The sequence below is a fragment of the Panthera onca genome, chromosome A2, assembly GCF_046562875.1.
Source record: "Panthera onca isolate mPanOnc1 chromosome A2, mPanOnc1 haplotype 2, whole genome shotgun sequence".
NCBI classification, from domain to species: Eukaryota; Metazoa; Chordata; class Mammalia; order Carnivora; family Felidae; genus Panthera; species Panthera onca.
In genome coordinates, this window is record NC_138340.1 from 999,539 (window position 1) to 1,015,870 (window position 16,332).

General features: G+C 63.9%; 1 protein-coding gene across 15 annotated transcripts in view; it reads right to left on the reverse strand.

Annotated features, from left to right (window-relative positions):
* The window catches only part of TCF3 (transcription factor 3), a 32,176-nt gene extending 16,220 nt beyond the window's left edge, over positions 1-15,956 (reverse strand). For 9 of the 15 annotated variants that reach the window (XM_078443713.2, XM_078443714.2, XM_078443717.2 and 6 more), the window contains exons 1-3: positions 14,914-15,233; positions 12,907-13,038; positions 9,588-9,660 (exon numbers count right to left, since the gene is read on the reverse strand). In XM_078443713.2, the coding sequence (XP_078299839.1) occupies positions 9,588-9,660; positions 12,907-12,978 (145 nt within the window). In that variant the 5' untranslated portion in view covers positions 12,979-13,038; positions 14,914-15,233. Of the gene's footprint in view, positions 1-9,587; positions 9,661-12,906; positions 13,039-14,913; positions 15,234-15,937 lie in introns of those variants that run through there. The other 6 variants (XM_078443708.2, XM_078443705.2, XM_078443712.2 and 3 more) reach the window with 3 other exon arrangements.
* Positions 15,957-16,332: the final 376 nt, after the last annotated feature.

Here is a 16,332-nt window from a genome sequence, read left to right on the forward strand (position 1 = left end):
GACCCGAGTCAGGCTGGAGGGTGACGGGGTGGAGGTTTGTGCCCAGGCCCTAAGTCTCAGCCAGGAGAACCACCTCAATGGCCCCAGGACCCGACACAGCTGGACTCTGGGGGAGGCTGCAGGAACCCCAGCCCGGATCCTTCCGCCAGCCCACCCACCCTCCCGCGCTCGTCTTTACCAGAAACTCCTTTCAAATTTCATCCTATTGCGGTGCCTTTGTGTTAATCATCTCTCCCCAAGCTGGTGTTTAATTGCTGTTGGATTTGCATAATTATGCATATTAATCCCTCAGCCTAATGAATATTCATATAGCCCACATACGTTTTATTTTCTAATCAAAAAATTCCAACGTGATTGCAGTGGGGGGCTGCCTTAGCTGGGGTGGGGGTGGGGGCACACCCACAGGGGCTCCCGCGGTCCGGGGGTCTATTCAGCGTTTGCCACCAGGTTTGAGGGTCTGTACCTGAGGTCCCGGACCCCTACCTGGGCTCTGGGAACAGAGCGGCCGGTGAGACAGGGCGACCTTGGGCAAAGTGCCAGCAGCCCGAGCCTCAGTTTCCTTCTGCACCCACTTGCCTGTTACCCACCCCTTCTGGAGCAGCCCTCACCCGCCGGGGCATCCACAACGTGCCCCTGGAGGCAGCAGACCCCACAACAGTGAGCAGGGAGGCCACATCCGAGACCACAGCAGACCACGTCGGAGGAAACAGCCTCGGCACCCACAGCCCAGCCCCCGCGAAGCCCGGCAGCCTGAGGGGCACCCCAGGACCCGTTGCCCAGGGACTTGCACCCACAGAGCCCATGAGCTCCCGGCAGAGGTAATGGGTGTTGTTCTGTCCTTTCTGGAAAAACCCCTCATGGGCCGCTGGCCTCCCCTCTTCTAAAAGTGACAAAAACGGGGACGGCCCCTCCCTCCCCCACTGCACATGATTAATCATACACTTTAATAATCATCATGAATATTCATAACACCCCTCGTTCGTGTTCTAATTAAAACGTACTAATAGAATAAAACGGGGCTGTCAGACTGCAATTTTTTTTATGCCTTTTTTCTTTTAGGCTGCACGGGCCAAGAGGCTGCCTCAGACTAGAGCAGGAGCGGGATGGGACAGAGCTGAGGGTAGGGGTGCCCCGCCAGGGCCACATCTCGGGCCTGAAGTGCCACTTAACCTGCCTGGGCTGCTCTGAGGACAGGGGACTGGAAGCGCTGGGGGTGGGGGGGGCGGGGGGGGGGGGCGGGGCGTGGTGGGCCCTTGGCAGACCCTGGTCCCCACCTGGCGACACGGGGCGGGAACGCTGGTTGGGACCCAGTGGCCCATGGCATGTGCTGGATTCCCCAGAAACTGGGGTGGCATCCTGCAACCCAGGGACCCCCACAAACCCCTTCCGCCTGCTTTTGGTAAATAAAGTTTTACTGACACGTGACCACGCCTGTTTGTTCCTGCAAAGACAGAACAGATTAGCTGCTGGCCCTTTATGGAGAAGCTCAGCCAACCCCAGCAGGAAGGAAAATTCCTGAAGCTGGTTACTCTGTACAAAGAAGCCTGACCCACAGATGTCGGGACCGGGCGCGAGGTTGGGGCATGGGGCAGGCAAGACCCAGGTGGTCGTCAGCCCAGCTCAGGTGCCCGGGGGGCTCAGTCAGTCAGGCATCCAACTTGGGCTCAGATCACGATCTCATGGTTCCTGAGTTTGAGCCCCATGTCGGGCTCTGCGATGTCAGCACAGAGCCTGCTTGGGATTCTCTCTCTCCCTCTCTCTCTCTCTGCCCCTCCCCTGCTTGCGCTCGCTCTCAGATTAAATGAACCTAAAAAAAAAAAAGACGCCTTAAGAACCACCACTTGGCAGACGCTCGGGAAATTCGCCCTCTCCAGCTCCCCAGGCGGCCGGTGCACGCTGGGCCCGTCAGCCCCCCTTGGGCCCTTCTGTCTCACCATCAAAACCTTCCCAAGCCGGGGGCTCGTCGGGCAGCACCGAGGGGCTCGTGTGGGGGCAAAACCGACACCAATTTGGATTTGGAGACTGGGGCCGTGCACTCCCACGAGCCAGGGGAGGCCTCTCTTCCTGGGATTTTGGGGGCTAACCCTTCAATTCCTGTGTCATCCTGGAGCTGGAGGAAGGCTGCGAGGGGCGCAGCGGGCCAAGCCCTGAACCCAGGCTCGCTTAGCCTCCGCGTTCCCGGCCCTCTGCTTCATCCTTTGCCCTGTTCATCTGCAGGAACGCTTGGTTTTCTGGGCTGCATGGTTTCACATTTCAGTAAGGTCTCCAGGGCTGGCCACGACCGGAGGCCACCTAACGCCCCCCACCCCCCTCTGTTCTGGAAAGGAGGAGACACGGCGTGGAAAACAGCAGCAGCAGGAGAGCCCAGCAGCGTGCACACCCCAGGCACTGACGTTCCCACCAGAGGCACCAGGTTCCGAGCGGCTGGGGGCAGGTGCCCCGAGTGGGGGCAGGAAAGCGGGGCCCCTGCTCACAACCCGTGAGCAAGCAGATCGGAGACAGACAGGGAATTGAGGCCACGCCCCACCCTTTCCAAGACCAGGAGGACCCCCAAGCCAGGGGCTCTGCCCCCCACCCCCGGCCCCAGCAGCCCGCAGCCCTCCTGTGGATCCCACTCGTCATGTGATGCAAGGGGAAACGGGGCCCCCAACTGCAGAAACTGGGCCCCCCGTGGATTTCAGACCCGTGACCGACTCCTAACGGAAGAACCCTCGTCCTGCTTCAGGCTCAAGGGGGACCCATGGTGCATCCGAGTGTGGGGACGGGAGAACCTCCCTAACCTGGGGCCTCCGTGCGGCAAACGGAGACAAAACAGAGACACGCGTGGAACACGGAAGAAAGACCAAGATTCCGGAAGATCCGCAACGTCAGCACCAGCCACGAGGCACCCTCGAGGGAAGGCCGGAGCTGGCGCGGCTCGTGCAGACGAGGTTTCAGGGAGACAGAAAGCCCGCAAAGCGGCAGTGGCAGCGGCGGGAAGGACGCCGCGGGAGGGCAGGAGAGACGGGGCTCGGGGACCACGCACGGAGGGACGTGGCGGGAGACCCACGCCCACAGAGCTGGCCTTCCGCGACACCGGACTCCAAGGCGCAGCCGACCAAGCATTCCTGGGCCCGGACCCCGAGGGCTCACGGACGACCCCAAACGGGACGGGGACGAGCACCGCACACGCGGTCCTGAGCGCAGAAGACGGGCCAGGGCGGCCCCAGAGATATGGGCGCGGGCAGCCGTCAGCCAGGCGAACCCGCTCGAAGGCAGCGGCCGCCTCCCGGCCTCGCGGGTGGGGAAGCGGGGGCATGAAGAGCCCAAGCGGCAGGGTCGGCGCCCCGACGGCCGGGCAGCCCCACAGGACAGGGCGTCCGGTTTCCCCGCTGGGAACGGGAGCTTTGCCGCGGTATTACATGATAAACCCTGGAACAGCCACCCGCGGGGCCGCAGACGGCGCGACCTCCCAGAGCCAATTCCAGAAGGCACACGCCCGCCAGGAGCACGGCAAGGAGAGAGCACCAGGGCAGGAGGACCCGCGGAGCACAGAGCGGACGCGCCGGGCAGAGCCACCCGCGGGGGTCGGGACGCGCGTGGGGAAGCCTGGCTCCAAGGCGCCTTCCTGGAGGATGGGCCGGATCGCCCACGAAAACCCCACAGAGGGAGTTCCACGGGCCGTGCCTCGCGGCGGCCAGCACGCACACAGGCCCGACCCACGGACACCGGAGAAGCCGGCGCCGTGCCTGGTCCTGGACGCGAAACGCGTGGAAACCGCGATCGGGCTGCGCGCCACACCTCTAGGCCGCGAAGCAGGACGACAGGGCAGCCGCCGTGGCAAGAACGGGAGGCTCCGGCCACACCCGGCACAGCACCGGCAACCTCGCATTAGGCAGTCGCGGCACGAACACCCGCTCCCTGCCTGGAAGCCAGAGGTCTCCACGGGAGCCCGACGCCACGACCACCTCTTCCAGACAAACGACAAGTGGGTCTAAAGAGTAACGAGACATGCCTTTCGGTGGCCAGCGAACGAACGCGCACGCGCACACACACAGCGAGCGGGGGAGGGGAAGAAGTCCGCGGGAGAAGAGCAGTCTGACAGCAGAACCAAGTCCGAAGAAAGGGAGCACGACGAGAGAGGAGGCAGCTTAACCGAGGACGAAGAACGAGAAGGAAGGCCAAGCAGGCTGGGAACCAAGATGTGGCCCGCCTCCCCACACACCACGACCCGTGGCTGCGCGGCTCCCGGAAGGCTAATGCGTCAGCCACCTTCAAACGTCTCCGAAGTGAGATCTTCTCCTGAGAAAACGCCACAGTTGACAGGAGGCAGGGACACAACCTCAACAGGCCCATCGCTGCAGGGCCAAACGTGGCTCGAGAAAGCATCCAAGGCAAAGAGGGCGGAGGGTGGTTCCCCAGCGCCCGCGGTCCCGCCCATCGGAGACTGTTCTGGAGCCGGGTCCAGGCACGGGCCCCACGCACCTTGGGGACATGGGCAAAGTGAGGAACGTCCCAGGGGAGAAAAAGGGCCGAGGACAGTGCCAGGACATGGCAGAGGAGGACCGCCGAGGGCCGGACCACGACGCCCTGACCACACTCACGGATGGCCACGTGTGACCAGAAGGAAACGCCCTGAGACTGATAAACACACACACACCCGTGCGCACACGGGAAGACCTATCTCAGAGCCACAGCCTGCATCAGACCCGGCCCCGCTGACAAGCCGACAGCAGGTGCCGGAGGATGGCCCCACTGCACCCAGAAAACCAAACCCAGGCAAAACTGCAAATCATTAAGGGGTGTCGACCCGGTCGAAGCAAACAACACGGAAACCTCTCCGACACCTCGACGACCCTCACCGGAGGAGCAGGGGCGGGAAAACAAAAGTATACAAGAACCAACCGCCCCATGCTTCAGCTCCCAAGATTTATTTTTTTTTTTTTAATATTTTATTTACTTTATACTTGAGAGAGCACGCGTGTACGAGCGAGACAGGGGCAGAGAGAGAGGGAGACACAGAATCGGAAGCGGGCTCCAGGCTCCGAGCCGTCAGCACAGAGCCTGATGCGGGGCTCGAACTCGTAATGAGAGATCGTGACCTGAGCAGAAGTCGGACGCTCGACCAACTGAGCACCCCCCCCGGGCGAACCTCCAAGGTTTATTCTTAAAGCCCTAAGGGTCAACACAAAAAACCTACAGGGACGGGGAAGGAACCCGGGAAACAGTGCTGTGGAGACAGCTCCTCCCAGAGTCTCCGTGAGTTTCACAGGGTGGGGTGGGAGCGGGCGCGAAGGGACTATTCCCGAGAGTCTGCGGAGGCACAGCTGAGGGGGGACCGGAGCACCCCGGGAGCACCGGGCGGCCACAGACCGTTCACGGCTGCCCCGCCCGCCCGCCCGCACCCGAGGACGCGCCCTCCCAACCACCCTGAGGCGTCCTGGGCCCGAGTCTCCCGCTGACACACAACACGCTTCTCTCCGCTTGATCTGTCCTGGCGAGTGATCCTTCCCCCGAGCACGACTGTGGCCGCGCCCGCGAGTCCACCCCACCTGTGGGTTTGAGCGCCGGCTTTAACCCAACAGGTAGGTTCGAAGGAATTTCGGCCTCTCCACGCGGCCAGGCCGTTTCTACTTCCCGGCCTTTTGTGTCCTTCTCATTTCACTGCCCTGTTACCACAGAACACGGTCTGTGCTCCCGTCTTTCTTTCTCGTTCGTCAGATTTTGCACTGTGACCGGTATGTGGTCAATCTTCATAAAGGGCGTGTGGTCCGGCTGTCCCGGGCCCGGCCTTTCGAGGGCACGTGCTTCTACCAAGGACAGGCCCTCCTCGGAACTACCCGGAAGCTCTTATGTGCCCTCTGCCAGCCTCTCCATCAGTGGCCCAGGCCCGGGGCCGGGACGGGGACCAGGACCAGGACCAGGGCTGGGGGGGGGGGGGGGGGGGGGGGGGGTTGTCATGAGCAGTCCCAAAGGTGAGCCCACGCGTGCACACGGCTGGGAAGCTAGATCACTAACCGCCCACTTTCGCGTGTGTGCTCCACCCAGGACGGCCAGAAGCTTTCCTGCCCTCCCCCAGCGTTCCCACACACTCCTCTGCCTGACCCAGCAAGGAGCAGGCGCCTCCCCGACCCTCACGTCTGCACTGCTGACTGGACCGCGTCATCTAAGGATTTTTCCGAAGTGGCACCCAGGGTAGGACCCCGTAAACGAACAAGATCCGACCACGTAAAAATAGCCGTAGAACACCGAGACGCGCTAAAACTCCCCACCGTTAGCGAGCCATAATTAAGAAAAAAGCTGCAGCCCCCGTCACAAAAGACCGACGTCCTTCCCACATAAAGAACTCTGGCCAATCCCAAGAGCAGCACAGGGCAGGGCTAAAGGAAGCTGCCGCGCTGGGCGGTTTCTCGGGACGGTTAATACCCTTGGAGTTTCAGCTTCCCTGTGAGGACTCGCACAGGGTCCAGGCTCTGCGCCCGGAGCGTAGTTCGCAAAAACCACCGAAGGCTGTCGTCACCGACACGCGTCACCGCTGCCGGCGTCCCGCTGGTCGGGCAACAACACAGAAGGAAGTGATGCGGCCGGCAACTTGGACGGGTCTCCGGGGAATCCCGCTCGGCCAAAAAAAAAAAAAGCCACTCTCAGAAGGTTCCGTGCCGTACGGTTTCGCGTGCGCGACGTCCTCAACGTGACAAAACCGTGAGCCGGATGATGGTAAGTCGGCTGTCGCCAGTGCAGTGGGGACAGGCGGTGGGTCAACGGGCCACACGTGGGGTGAGGCGCCCAGGACCCCCACGCACACCTGTGCAGACACGCGCGTGCACAGCACAGGAGGCCGGACGACGCCGCGCGGTACCCAGGTCAGCTCCCGCACCGCGGACGAGGTCGCCGCGGGGGGAGAGGGCTGCCCTCGACCTCCGGGACAGGCCTCCGCCAGTTCCTGTGCGTCGACGAGGACTTCAAAACAGGTGATGGATTCCCGAAAGGGCTCAAGACAGTAACGGAAAATTCATCAAGTGGGAACTCACGGCCAGCACACGTTTGAGAAGTCGGCCAGCCAACCGTCTTTAATCACGTAAACGCCCGCTGAAACGGCGATTCCTGGTCACCCGCCAGGCCGGAGAGCTCTGAGGACGGTGCCGGCTGAGCGCAGGGCCCCGGACGGACGTTCTCGCCGGGAGCTCACCAGGGACACCTTCGGCAGCCGGTGCTGGCGCAGCCCTCACCGGGACCTACCCTGAGTGCGTGTTCTGCCCCCAAGCACACAAAGCAGCAAGCCAGGGAAGCCACGCGGGAACGAGCTGTCCCCTGCCCGGCAGCAAGCACTTCCTGACGCCCCGCGCGGCCGGGCCCCCGGTTTCTGGCGCCAGAGAGCTCTCGCCCCAGGCCTTCCCGCGAGGGGGCCAACACAAGTATTCGCCCTTTCGGCGTTTTCCCACCCGGATCCTAACCAGAAAATTCCACCTCCGGTAGGCTGTTTCCACTTCCCTCTTTTTTCCGAAACAAAGACTGCGCGGACGGACCCCCAAACACGGCTGCCGCCGGACTCCTCAACCACTCAGCTTCGACCTGAGCCACATTCACAGGCCTCCCACCAGGCCGGCACCACGGACCGCTGCCACACCAGGACGAGGCGGCAGGACCGGAAGGGGCACGGGGCCGGCGCGCCACCAGCCGCTGGCAGCCCCTGCAAGCACACACCCGGGCCCCCCCCCCCCCCCCCCGCCCCGCTCCCGACAGAGGGGGACCCGCCCCTCTCCCGGGCCTCCAGCGCCAGCAGGGAGAAGCCTCGGTGGGGGCCGGCCCCCGGTCCTCCGGCTCCCCGGTCCCCCCGGTCCTGGGCCCAGAGGGTCCCAAGACACACCCCCATCCCTGTTTACAAAGCACTCACGCCCACAGGCTCACTGAATCATCTGGCCACAGGCAGATGTCCTTTAACAGATGAGAAAACTGAGGCTCAGTCATGCCGCCCACCACAGGTGACACAGCACGTCCTGTGCCTGGGGCGGCAGTGAGGAGCGGCCCTGAAGCTCGGGTCTTGGGGCTCCCCGTCCCACGCCCTGGTGCCCGCCGAAGCGAGGGCTCGGGCCGGAACAACCACACGACACCCATCCAGGGCAGGGGGCGGGGGGAGACGGGGCAAGACCATCCCCGTCCAAAGTGGTCGGGGCAGGGCCAGAGGGCAGGCCAGCCTGGAGGTGCCCCTCGGCTTCGGGGACTCAGGGCTGCTGTCCAAGGAGACACTGAAGAGAAAAGGCAGCGGGGGCAGCGGCCTGGGGGAGGGGAAGGACGAAGGCACGTGCCTGTGCCGTGCATCTCCTCCCAGGAGGTCCCCAGGGCCTGACCGTGTGCCCCCAGCAGAGAAAGGGTAGCAAGCCGGCTCCCGGGAGAGGTTTCTAGGGGGAGGGGGCGGGATGGCCTGTGGGGACTTCCGTATCCCAGAGAGGACTCTGTCCAGCCCTGCAGCCACTTCCTCAGGCAGAGGGGAAGGCCAGCACCGGGGGGGGGGGGGGGGGGGGGGGGGGGGGATGGGAGGACACAGCACGATGTCCCTCCCTTCGTTGGGGGGGTGGGGGGGAGGCTGAGCACAAACCACCCTTGAAAACCCCCTCCTCCAGCCAAAGCACACGGGATGCCCCGATGGAATTCACGGACGACTCCAAGAAAGAATCTTCTATTCCAAATCCCAGAGTCACAGAAAGACACAGTCCCGATCCTGAGACCCCAGAAAGATGGCCAAGTTGCCCAAGTCCTCTCATCTCCCTGAAGGGCTCCCCCAAATCCCACCAAACAGGGTAGACTCCTCAACGTGCACAAGGCATCACTCTCTGCCCAGAGCCCTCCATGGCTCCCACCTCCTGGGCAAAAGCCCAAGTCCTCCCGGAGACCCCAAAGGCCCTGAACAACCTGCACCAGCCCCTTCTCTCTTCCTCTAACACGTCAACCCAGATCCTGCCCCAGGACCTTTGCAAGAGCTGTACCCTCTGCCTTGAACCCTTTGGTCTCCGCTCAAACATCACCTCCTTAGAGACTGTCCCCGACCACCTTGGCTTTGAGACAGTCTCCTCCCTGACCCCTCCTGTGTGTTCCTTGAGCAGAAAAGAACCGTCTGTCCCTCCCCGCAACCACGTCAGGGGCCTTCAGTGCCCGGGGAGGGTAACCAATTCATCCAGGTTTGCCAAAGACCTAGTCTGAATACTCAAAATCCCCAATCCCGGGAACACCCCTGGGTCCTCGGCAGGATGGCTGGTCACCCCAGTGTCAGATCCTGTATACGAGAGACTCGTAACACGAGCTTGGAAAAAAAACAGCCAGAAGCTGGGCCTTTCTCTGGACTCACAAGGTGAGCAAGATTTACAAAACCTAGATTCCGTGTCTCGTATCTTCTGGACCTCAGTTTCCCCCTTCAACTGGAGACCCAAGGCCCACTGAGGCCACGGGGACCTGGGAGGCTCCAGTCCTCACCTCACGTGTGCCCCACTGTAACACAGGCCCCCCACCCCCAGCGGCCCGCCCCCAAACACCTCCTCCTCTGGTTCCGAGTCTGAGAGTGGCTCTGGTCCCGCACCCCCGCCCTGTGCCGCCCCGAGGCAGCGGAGTCCTACCTGAGCCTCCAAACTGGGCACCAGCCAGGGGGGTGGGCCGGCCCTTGCCGTTGGCCCCCGGCAACGGGAACATCTGTGGGAAGAGAGAGAGAAGTGAGTGTGGGGGCTGGGCCGTCCACGGGAGACCCCAGGGGAGAGAAGGCAGAAGGCCCACACTGCACGCAGAAAAGGCCCTTCCAGCAAAGCCCGAAGGCACAGCCCGTGCCAGCGACGGAGATCTGGTAGGGTTTCAAAGCTGTCAGGGCGCCCGGCTAGGGGAGCACACGCCTCGATTCGGGGTTGGGAGTTTACTTAAAAGATGACCGTTTAAAAAAAAAAAAACAAAACACCGCCAGAAAAACAAACCCCAAAGCTCTGCTGTCTATGCAGTTTGTTTTGGGGCCGGCGTCACCGATCCCCGCACTTATCTGCCCTTAGAAACGACACCAAGTTTTCCTTAGGTTTCCTCCTGAAGGAGCCGGATCATTCACACTCCACGAGCGTGGGGGCAGCGAGGCGCAGGGGAGCTCAGGCCTTCCCCGAGGCCGGAAGCACCTCCCGTGTGCCCCTGACCCTGAGCAGCACGCAGCCCGGCCACTGGGCGGGAGGAGGGCGGCCTGGGCCAAGTGTCCCCCACATGCCAGATTCTGCACTCAGTGGCTACCCGGGGCCCTCATCACCAGCCTAGGCATCAAGAGAAACTGAGGCCCAAAAGGACAGGAAGCTGGAGGGATGTGGGAAAGGCTGCAGCACCCCCCCCCCCCCCCACAGGTGACTGAGCGGTTCTCCCTAGCGCCTCCGGCCCCTACCCCACCCCCACCCCGTTTACCCCATCGGCGTTAAGTCCCCGGAGATTAAACAGCTTAGCAAGATGAGCCAGGAAAACCCAACATCAACAAACCCCTTTGCCACACAAAAACAAAACCTGTCCCATCCCTGCACCGAGTCTAGGTTCTCTAGATTCCACCTAGGGCCCGAGTGATTACGAGTGGGTGGAATCAGGGCCAGGGGCTCATCGGGGACCTGCTGATGCTCCCACCTCCCACCCCACCCCACCCACCAGGGGGTCAGGGCAGGGGGCCTGCGGGCAGGACTCTCAGGCCAGCACAGCAAGCCTGGGGAGGGCCCCGGTAAGTGGGGTCCTGTCCCCACGCCCCATTCTACAGGAGGGAAACGGAGGCCACGTGCTCACCTGGCCCCGGCGGGCTCAGGAGCAGAGCCTCATGGGAGGCGTGGAGCCTGGCGTGGAGCCTGGCGGGAAGCAGGTTCTCAGTGGGTCTGCGCCCCCTCCTGGGGGCGTGGCTGTGCTCATTCAACTGGCCCAGCCTCCCCAGGGCCCTGTTCTCCCGGAAAAGGCCCCGTTCCACTGGGTAAACTGAGGCCTGCAAGGAGAGATGGGTTGGCCTGAGCCAGGACCGGAAGTCACCCAGCCCCTGGGAGAACGGGGGCCCCACGCCAAGTGTCTGGTTTGTCCTCTAGGGTACCGGGGGCTCCGCGGATGTGGCACTTGCCACCGGGGCACTGGACCCATTCAGCCCTGACAAGGCCCCTCGTACCCTGCAGCCTGCCTTCTCTTCCGGGAGATGGACTCAGGGCCCTGAGCACGTGGGAGGCGGAAACCCCATCACACGAGGGCACCGTGGGCGCACGGGGGCCTCTGCAAGCGTCACCAGACGAGCGATGCCCACGGCACGGCCCCGGCCCCTCATCGGCCTGCTCGGGGGGCGCCCGCTGGAACACCGTGGCTCCCACCTTCCTTCCTCCCGTTCTGACGGCCGCCCCTCCCACCACTTCCCGTGACCCGGCCCCGGCGAGCGTTCCCCTCGGAGGTCTTCTCTTCCAGTCTAAACCCGGCTATTTTAAAAAATGTAAATCAACTCAGTTTCTCGGAGGCAGGCGGGAGAGGGCAGCTCCGGACGGACAGAAGGGGAGGTGGGAGATGAGCCGGGGAGCGGCCTCCGTGCTCCGGCCAGGCCTCCCTCCCTGCAACAGCACGGACGGTGCATGGCAATCCAGCTCCCAGGTCCCTCCAGGGTTGGCACAGAACGCCTTGACCCTCAGTCTCAATTTCCTCACCTGCGAAATGGGTTGTGAGCTGGAAACACGTGCGCGCGAGATGTTTGGACCCACCAAGCACAAGGGGCAGGGGAACCAGGGGCTCGGGGCTCCTGGACAGATGAGGCGAAGGGGCCAGGTCTGAACCCATGCCCACCCCCACCCCAGTCTGTTCCAGCCCAATAGTCTGTGACTTGTCAGTTTAACAAAAAAAAAAAGAAAGAAAGAAAAAAACTGAACCGCACTCTAGGTTACTCAGCCGGGAAAGCAAAAATAAAACGGGGCTTAAAAATGGCTCAAAAATACCAGTACGGCCCTTCCGGAGCTGCAGCCCCTCTGTCCCGTGGGCTGTGTTTTTCCACAGGATGGCTGGTGTCGTTTCGGTTTGGGGACTTTTGTTTTCGACAGGCCTCAGTGGCCGGGGCCTCGTACTGGCAGAGGAGTAAATTCACACTGAAAGCGCCCTCCCCCAACGTTTCAAATCAGTCTAGCGCTTGCCTGGGAGGTGCGGGAGCGGGACAGGCGAATGTGTGCGCACACGCCCGGTGCGGAATTTCTGAAGAAAACGCTGGCCACCCCGACACTTGGGACAGGTGGCCCACTGCACAGATGGGCAAACGGAGCCCCCTGGTCCTTCACGAGGCGCCCCGGCTCCAGTCACCGAGGGAGCTCTGGCTCCCAGCCTCACCGGGCCCTGCTGAGCTGTGTGACGTCGGGAAGCCAGCACCCCTGGGAAACTCGGTCCAGCCGGGCAGGACACAGGCGTTCCGGGAAGCGTGAGGGAGACTGCCACCCGGGCCTGCCTCCCTGTGACAGCCAGGACAGCAGTGACAGCAGCAGCTCCTGCTACCCTGGGACGCCCACACTCTCCAGATCTCTGACTGCCTGCCCGCTGCTCCCCTCCCGACCATCGCACGAGCCGCCACGCGGGTGAATAACCGAGGTCTTAGACCTCCAACACCCGTGTCCCTGCCTCACTCGAAAGGGCCCCCACACCCGTCACCTGGTGCTAGGCACCTTTTTCTTTTTGAGTCCACGCTGGAATAAATAACCCTGATCACACCCATTTTCCAGATCAGAAGACCAAGGCCGCTGCTTACCCACAACCAATGCACCCCAATTCCCCCAGCCAGCCCCCCGCCAGACCCCTCCGCCCAACCAACTTTGAGGCTCGGCTCTTGACTGCTGGGGTACTTCTGGCGGAAGCTTCTTTCCCAGGAACCCTGGGTGCGCAGACCCACACTGAGGCAGAGGAGGCACCCAGGAAGGCAGGGCCCTGGCTTACCATGCTGAAGTCCAGGAGATCACTGAGCTCCTTGTCCGTGCCCACGGGTGCCATCCTCTGTGGCTGGTTCATTCTCCAGTGGCAATGGTGGGCTCAGGGGGCAGGATGGGCACCTCGGCCCTAGAGACGGCCCTACAAGAGCAGAGGAGACAGACGCACAGAAAAACAGAGAAAAAGAAGAGGTCTGAGTGACCAAAACAAGAGGCAGACAGATGGGGAACGGGGGAGCTATTTAAAAAGCCCTTCCTCTAAAGGCCCCGAGGGCTTGGGTCTTCCCAGAAGGAGCCCCTTCACGACCCTGGGGGTGGGGGCAGGGCAGGCAGGACTGGGTTTGGGCCCCTGGAGACCTCTCCCCAGAGCCCTCAGGGAGTCTGAAGGATGGTGGGGGTGGGGGTCGGGAACCTGCAAACACACACTCCCTAAACTCCCTCCAAGACCACCAGGGAATCAGATTGCAAATTTTAAACTGGATGCAGGGTGGGAGTGGTCCCTTCCCCAGTAGGCCAGAACCCGCCCCTCTCCCCACATCTCTCCTTTCCAACCCCCCCCCCCCACAGGCTTCCCCACCACCTCTCTCCCACACCCGCCAGGGAAGGGGGAGGGGGGCCCAGGCTGCATCCCAGGGGAAATTTTGTGACCCCACCCCCCCAACAGGCAGCTGTCACAGCGTGCTGAAAACCAGGTTACCCCAAACTCAAAAGCAAAAAGAACTCTCGAACAAAAAAAAAGGCAAGGGAGTTTGGTGGGGTGCCCTGTGCAGAGACCTACCTACAAAGCTTCCCTCCACCCTTAACTTCCTACCCCCACACAGGAAAACAACAGAACTCAAAAAAAGAGAAAAAAAAAACAACAATCCTAGGTTGCTTCATTGTCACGACGTATCCGGGAATTATTTTTAAGCAACTTTGAAAACATCCCTTGCCTCCCGCTGGAGGGAGGTGGAGAGGGGGTCCCCCAAACCAGGGTTTCCCCCGCACGGTCCCAGGGGCCTCCGCTCTACAACGGGGGTGGAGAGTCACCTGCCTGGCCCCATCCCCCCCAGAGAAGGGAACGGAATACGTCTCCGTCGTCCCGCGGACAGAGCGCGGGGCCCCTCCGGCTTCGGTGCCGAGCTCCCAGGCTGGGGGCGGCCCCACGGAAACCACGGAGGCTGCGGGGGAGAGGGGGTTCCAAGGTCGAGGGAGACCCAACTCCAGGAGCGGAGGAACCCCCGCTTTGTTTGCCAACCAGGGGCGAGGTGTGAAACGGCCGCCCCGGCGCACCCCCTCCCCCAAGTCCTCCCTCTCTCGCAGGGCGTGTGAAACTGACTTTGTTGAGGAGTACGAAACCGCACTTTTTTGTGGGGTGGTTGAAACCGATTTCAGGGCCGACCCGGGGGGGGGGGGGGCACTGGAAACTTGTGGGGTGTCGCCGGACCTCGGGGGGCTGGAAACGGGCTCGGGGCGCAGAGGGCCCGGCCGCCGGCCCCAGGGGGAGGCCCCCGCGCCCGCGCGCCCCGCCCGCCGCGCCCCGCCCCCACCCCCCCGCCGCGGCCGGTGCAGGCGCGCGGCCCGGGGGCCTTTGAAGCCGGGCCGCCGCCGCCGCCGCCCCGGGCCGCGCTAACGCGGAGCAGATGTTCGCGGCCCCCGCCCCCCCCCCCCCCGCCCGGCCCGGCCCGGCCCTCAACCTGCGCCCGCGGGCCGCGCCGCCGCACCTTCCCCGCCAGACAAAAGGCCGCCCCCCCGCCCCCCACCAACTCCGGCGCCGGCGGAGGGGGCCCCGCCGCGGCCCCGCCCGCCGCGCCGCAAACTTTCGCCAAGTGCGGCCCGGCGGGCGGGGGGCGCGCCGCCGAAAGTTGGAGAACAATGACGCCCGGCCCGCGGCGCGGCGGGGGCGAACTCCCGGACGGCGCCCCCGCCCCAACTTCCCCGGGCCCGCGGCGGCGGCTGGGGGGGGGGGGGCGGCGGGGGCGGGGGGGGCGACCAACTTCGCACAAAGCCACGGGGCCCGCAGTCCCGGCGTGCTCACCTGCTCGGCGCTGCCCGGCCCGCAGTGCGCGGGGGGCGGCGGCATGAACGGCCCCCCCGGACAAAGGGGCGTCGCGCCGGGCCCCCGAGGGTCGCGCGTGGGCGGCGGCAGCGGCGCGCGTGGCCCGGCCCTCCCCGCGGCCCGCCCCGAGGGGCCCGTGCGCGGCCGGGACGCTGGCGGGGGCGGCGTGTGAGGAGCTCGCGGTGCCCGCCGCCCGCGTCGCTGGGCTCGGTCCGGCCCGCTACGCTCGCGGCCGCCGCCGCTGCCTCATCTTCCTGCGGCGGGAGACATGTTCCGCCCCCCGCCCCGCGCGCTGCCCCGCCCCCGCCAGGCCCCGCCCGCGCCCCGCCCCGCGCCCCGCCCGGCGTCGCTGCGGATCCCTCCGCCGCCGCCGCCCGCTCGGCCCGCGCCGGTCTCCGCGGCTCGCCTTCCAGCGCGCCCGCGGCAGCGGCTGGGGCTCGTGAGGCCCGGGCTCTAGGAGCAGGGGCGCCCGGTCGGGCCTCCAGCAGAAGGCTCGGGGAGGGGGCCGGGACTATCTTCCAGCGCGGAGGCGCACGCAGGATGGAACACAGCGGTGACGCAAGTGGGCGGGGACCGTGAGATGGAAAGATAAGACACGGCAGCAGTGGCCAATCGGAGGGCGCGAAACCGTGATTGGCGGGCTCGTCGGCCATTTCTGGGGCTGCCCCGCCCCCTGTCCCGCCTCCGCGGCGTCTAGCGAAGAAGGAGGTGGGACTCTCGGAGCGTTAGGCCTAGAGAACGGGTGGGGGGGGGGGGGGGGGTTGGGGTTTTATTTGTCAGGTTTGCTTTGCCGCCCGCGCGGCCTCTTGGGCTGGGTCGTGTCTCAGTTCCTAGGGCTGGCCCCTGGTTCTGGCTGTTGAGAGCGGGCATCCATGGCCGGAGGACAGGATTTGGACCCATTTTGTTGGTAGAGCAATGGAAGCCAGCTCTGTTTCAGGGTCAGAGAGGCCCACAGGGAACCCGCACTGTGCGTGCCTCTGACTTGCTGGTTGCTTTGGCCTACCTGATTCTCAAGTTTGCTCATCTGTGAAACGGAATCTGGACGCAAGCCTTTTGGTTCTCAGCGGGCTGTGTCTCTTCTGGGGTCTGAAACTCTTCCCGCCTCCAGGGGCAATTCAGCTTTTGAGGACCACAGACCCTTCAGAAAGGGGATGATAAAATTATAAATGAAAATATGACAAGCTCTCGTGACTTCCTGGGTCCCCAGAAAGCCACATTCCCTTCCAGGCCTGGGAAGAAGCCATCATCCTCCTGGCCCACTGGGCTCTCGCCACCAGGGGCCTCTTTGCTGGTTTGGAAGCTGCCAGACTCCTTTTCACCTCCGGGCGGGCCCCGTTGTCCTTGCCCTGCCCTCTGTCTGGCATGTTTTTCCACTCACACCTGGAAACCCCAAATCAC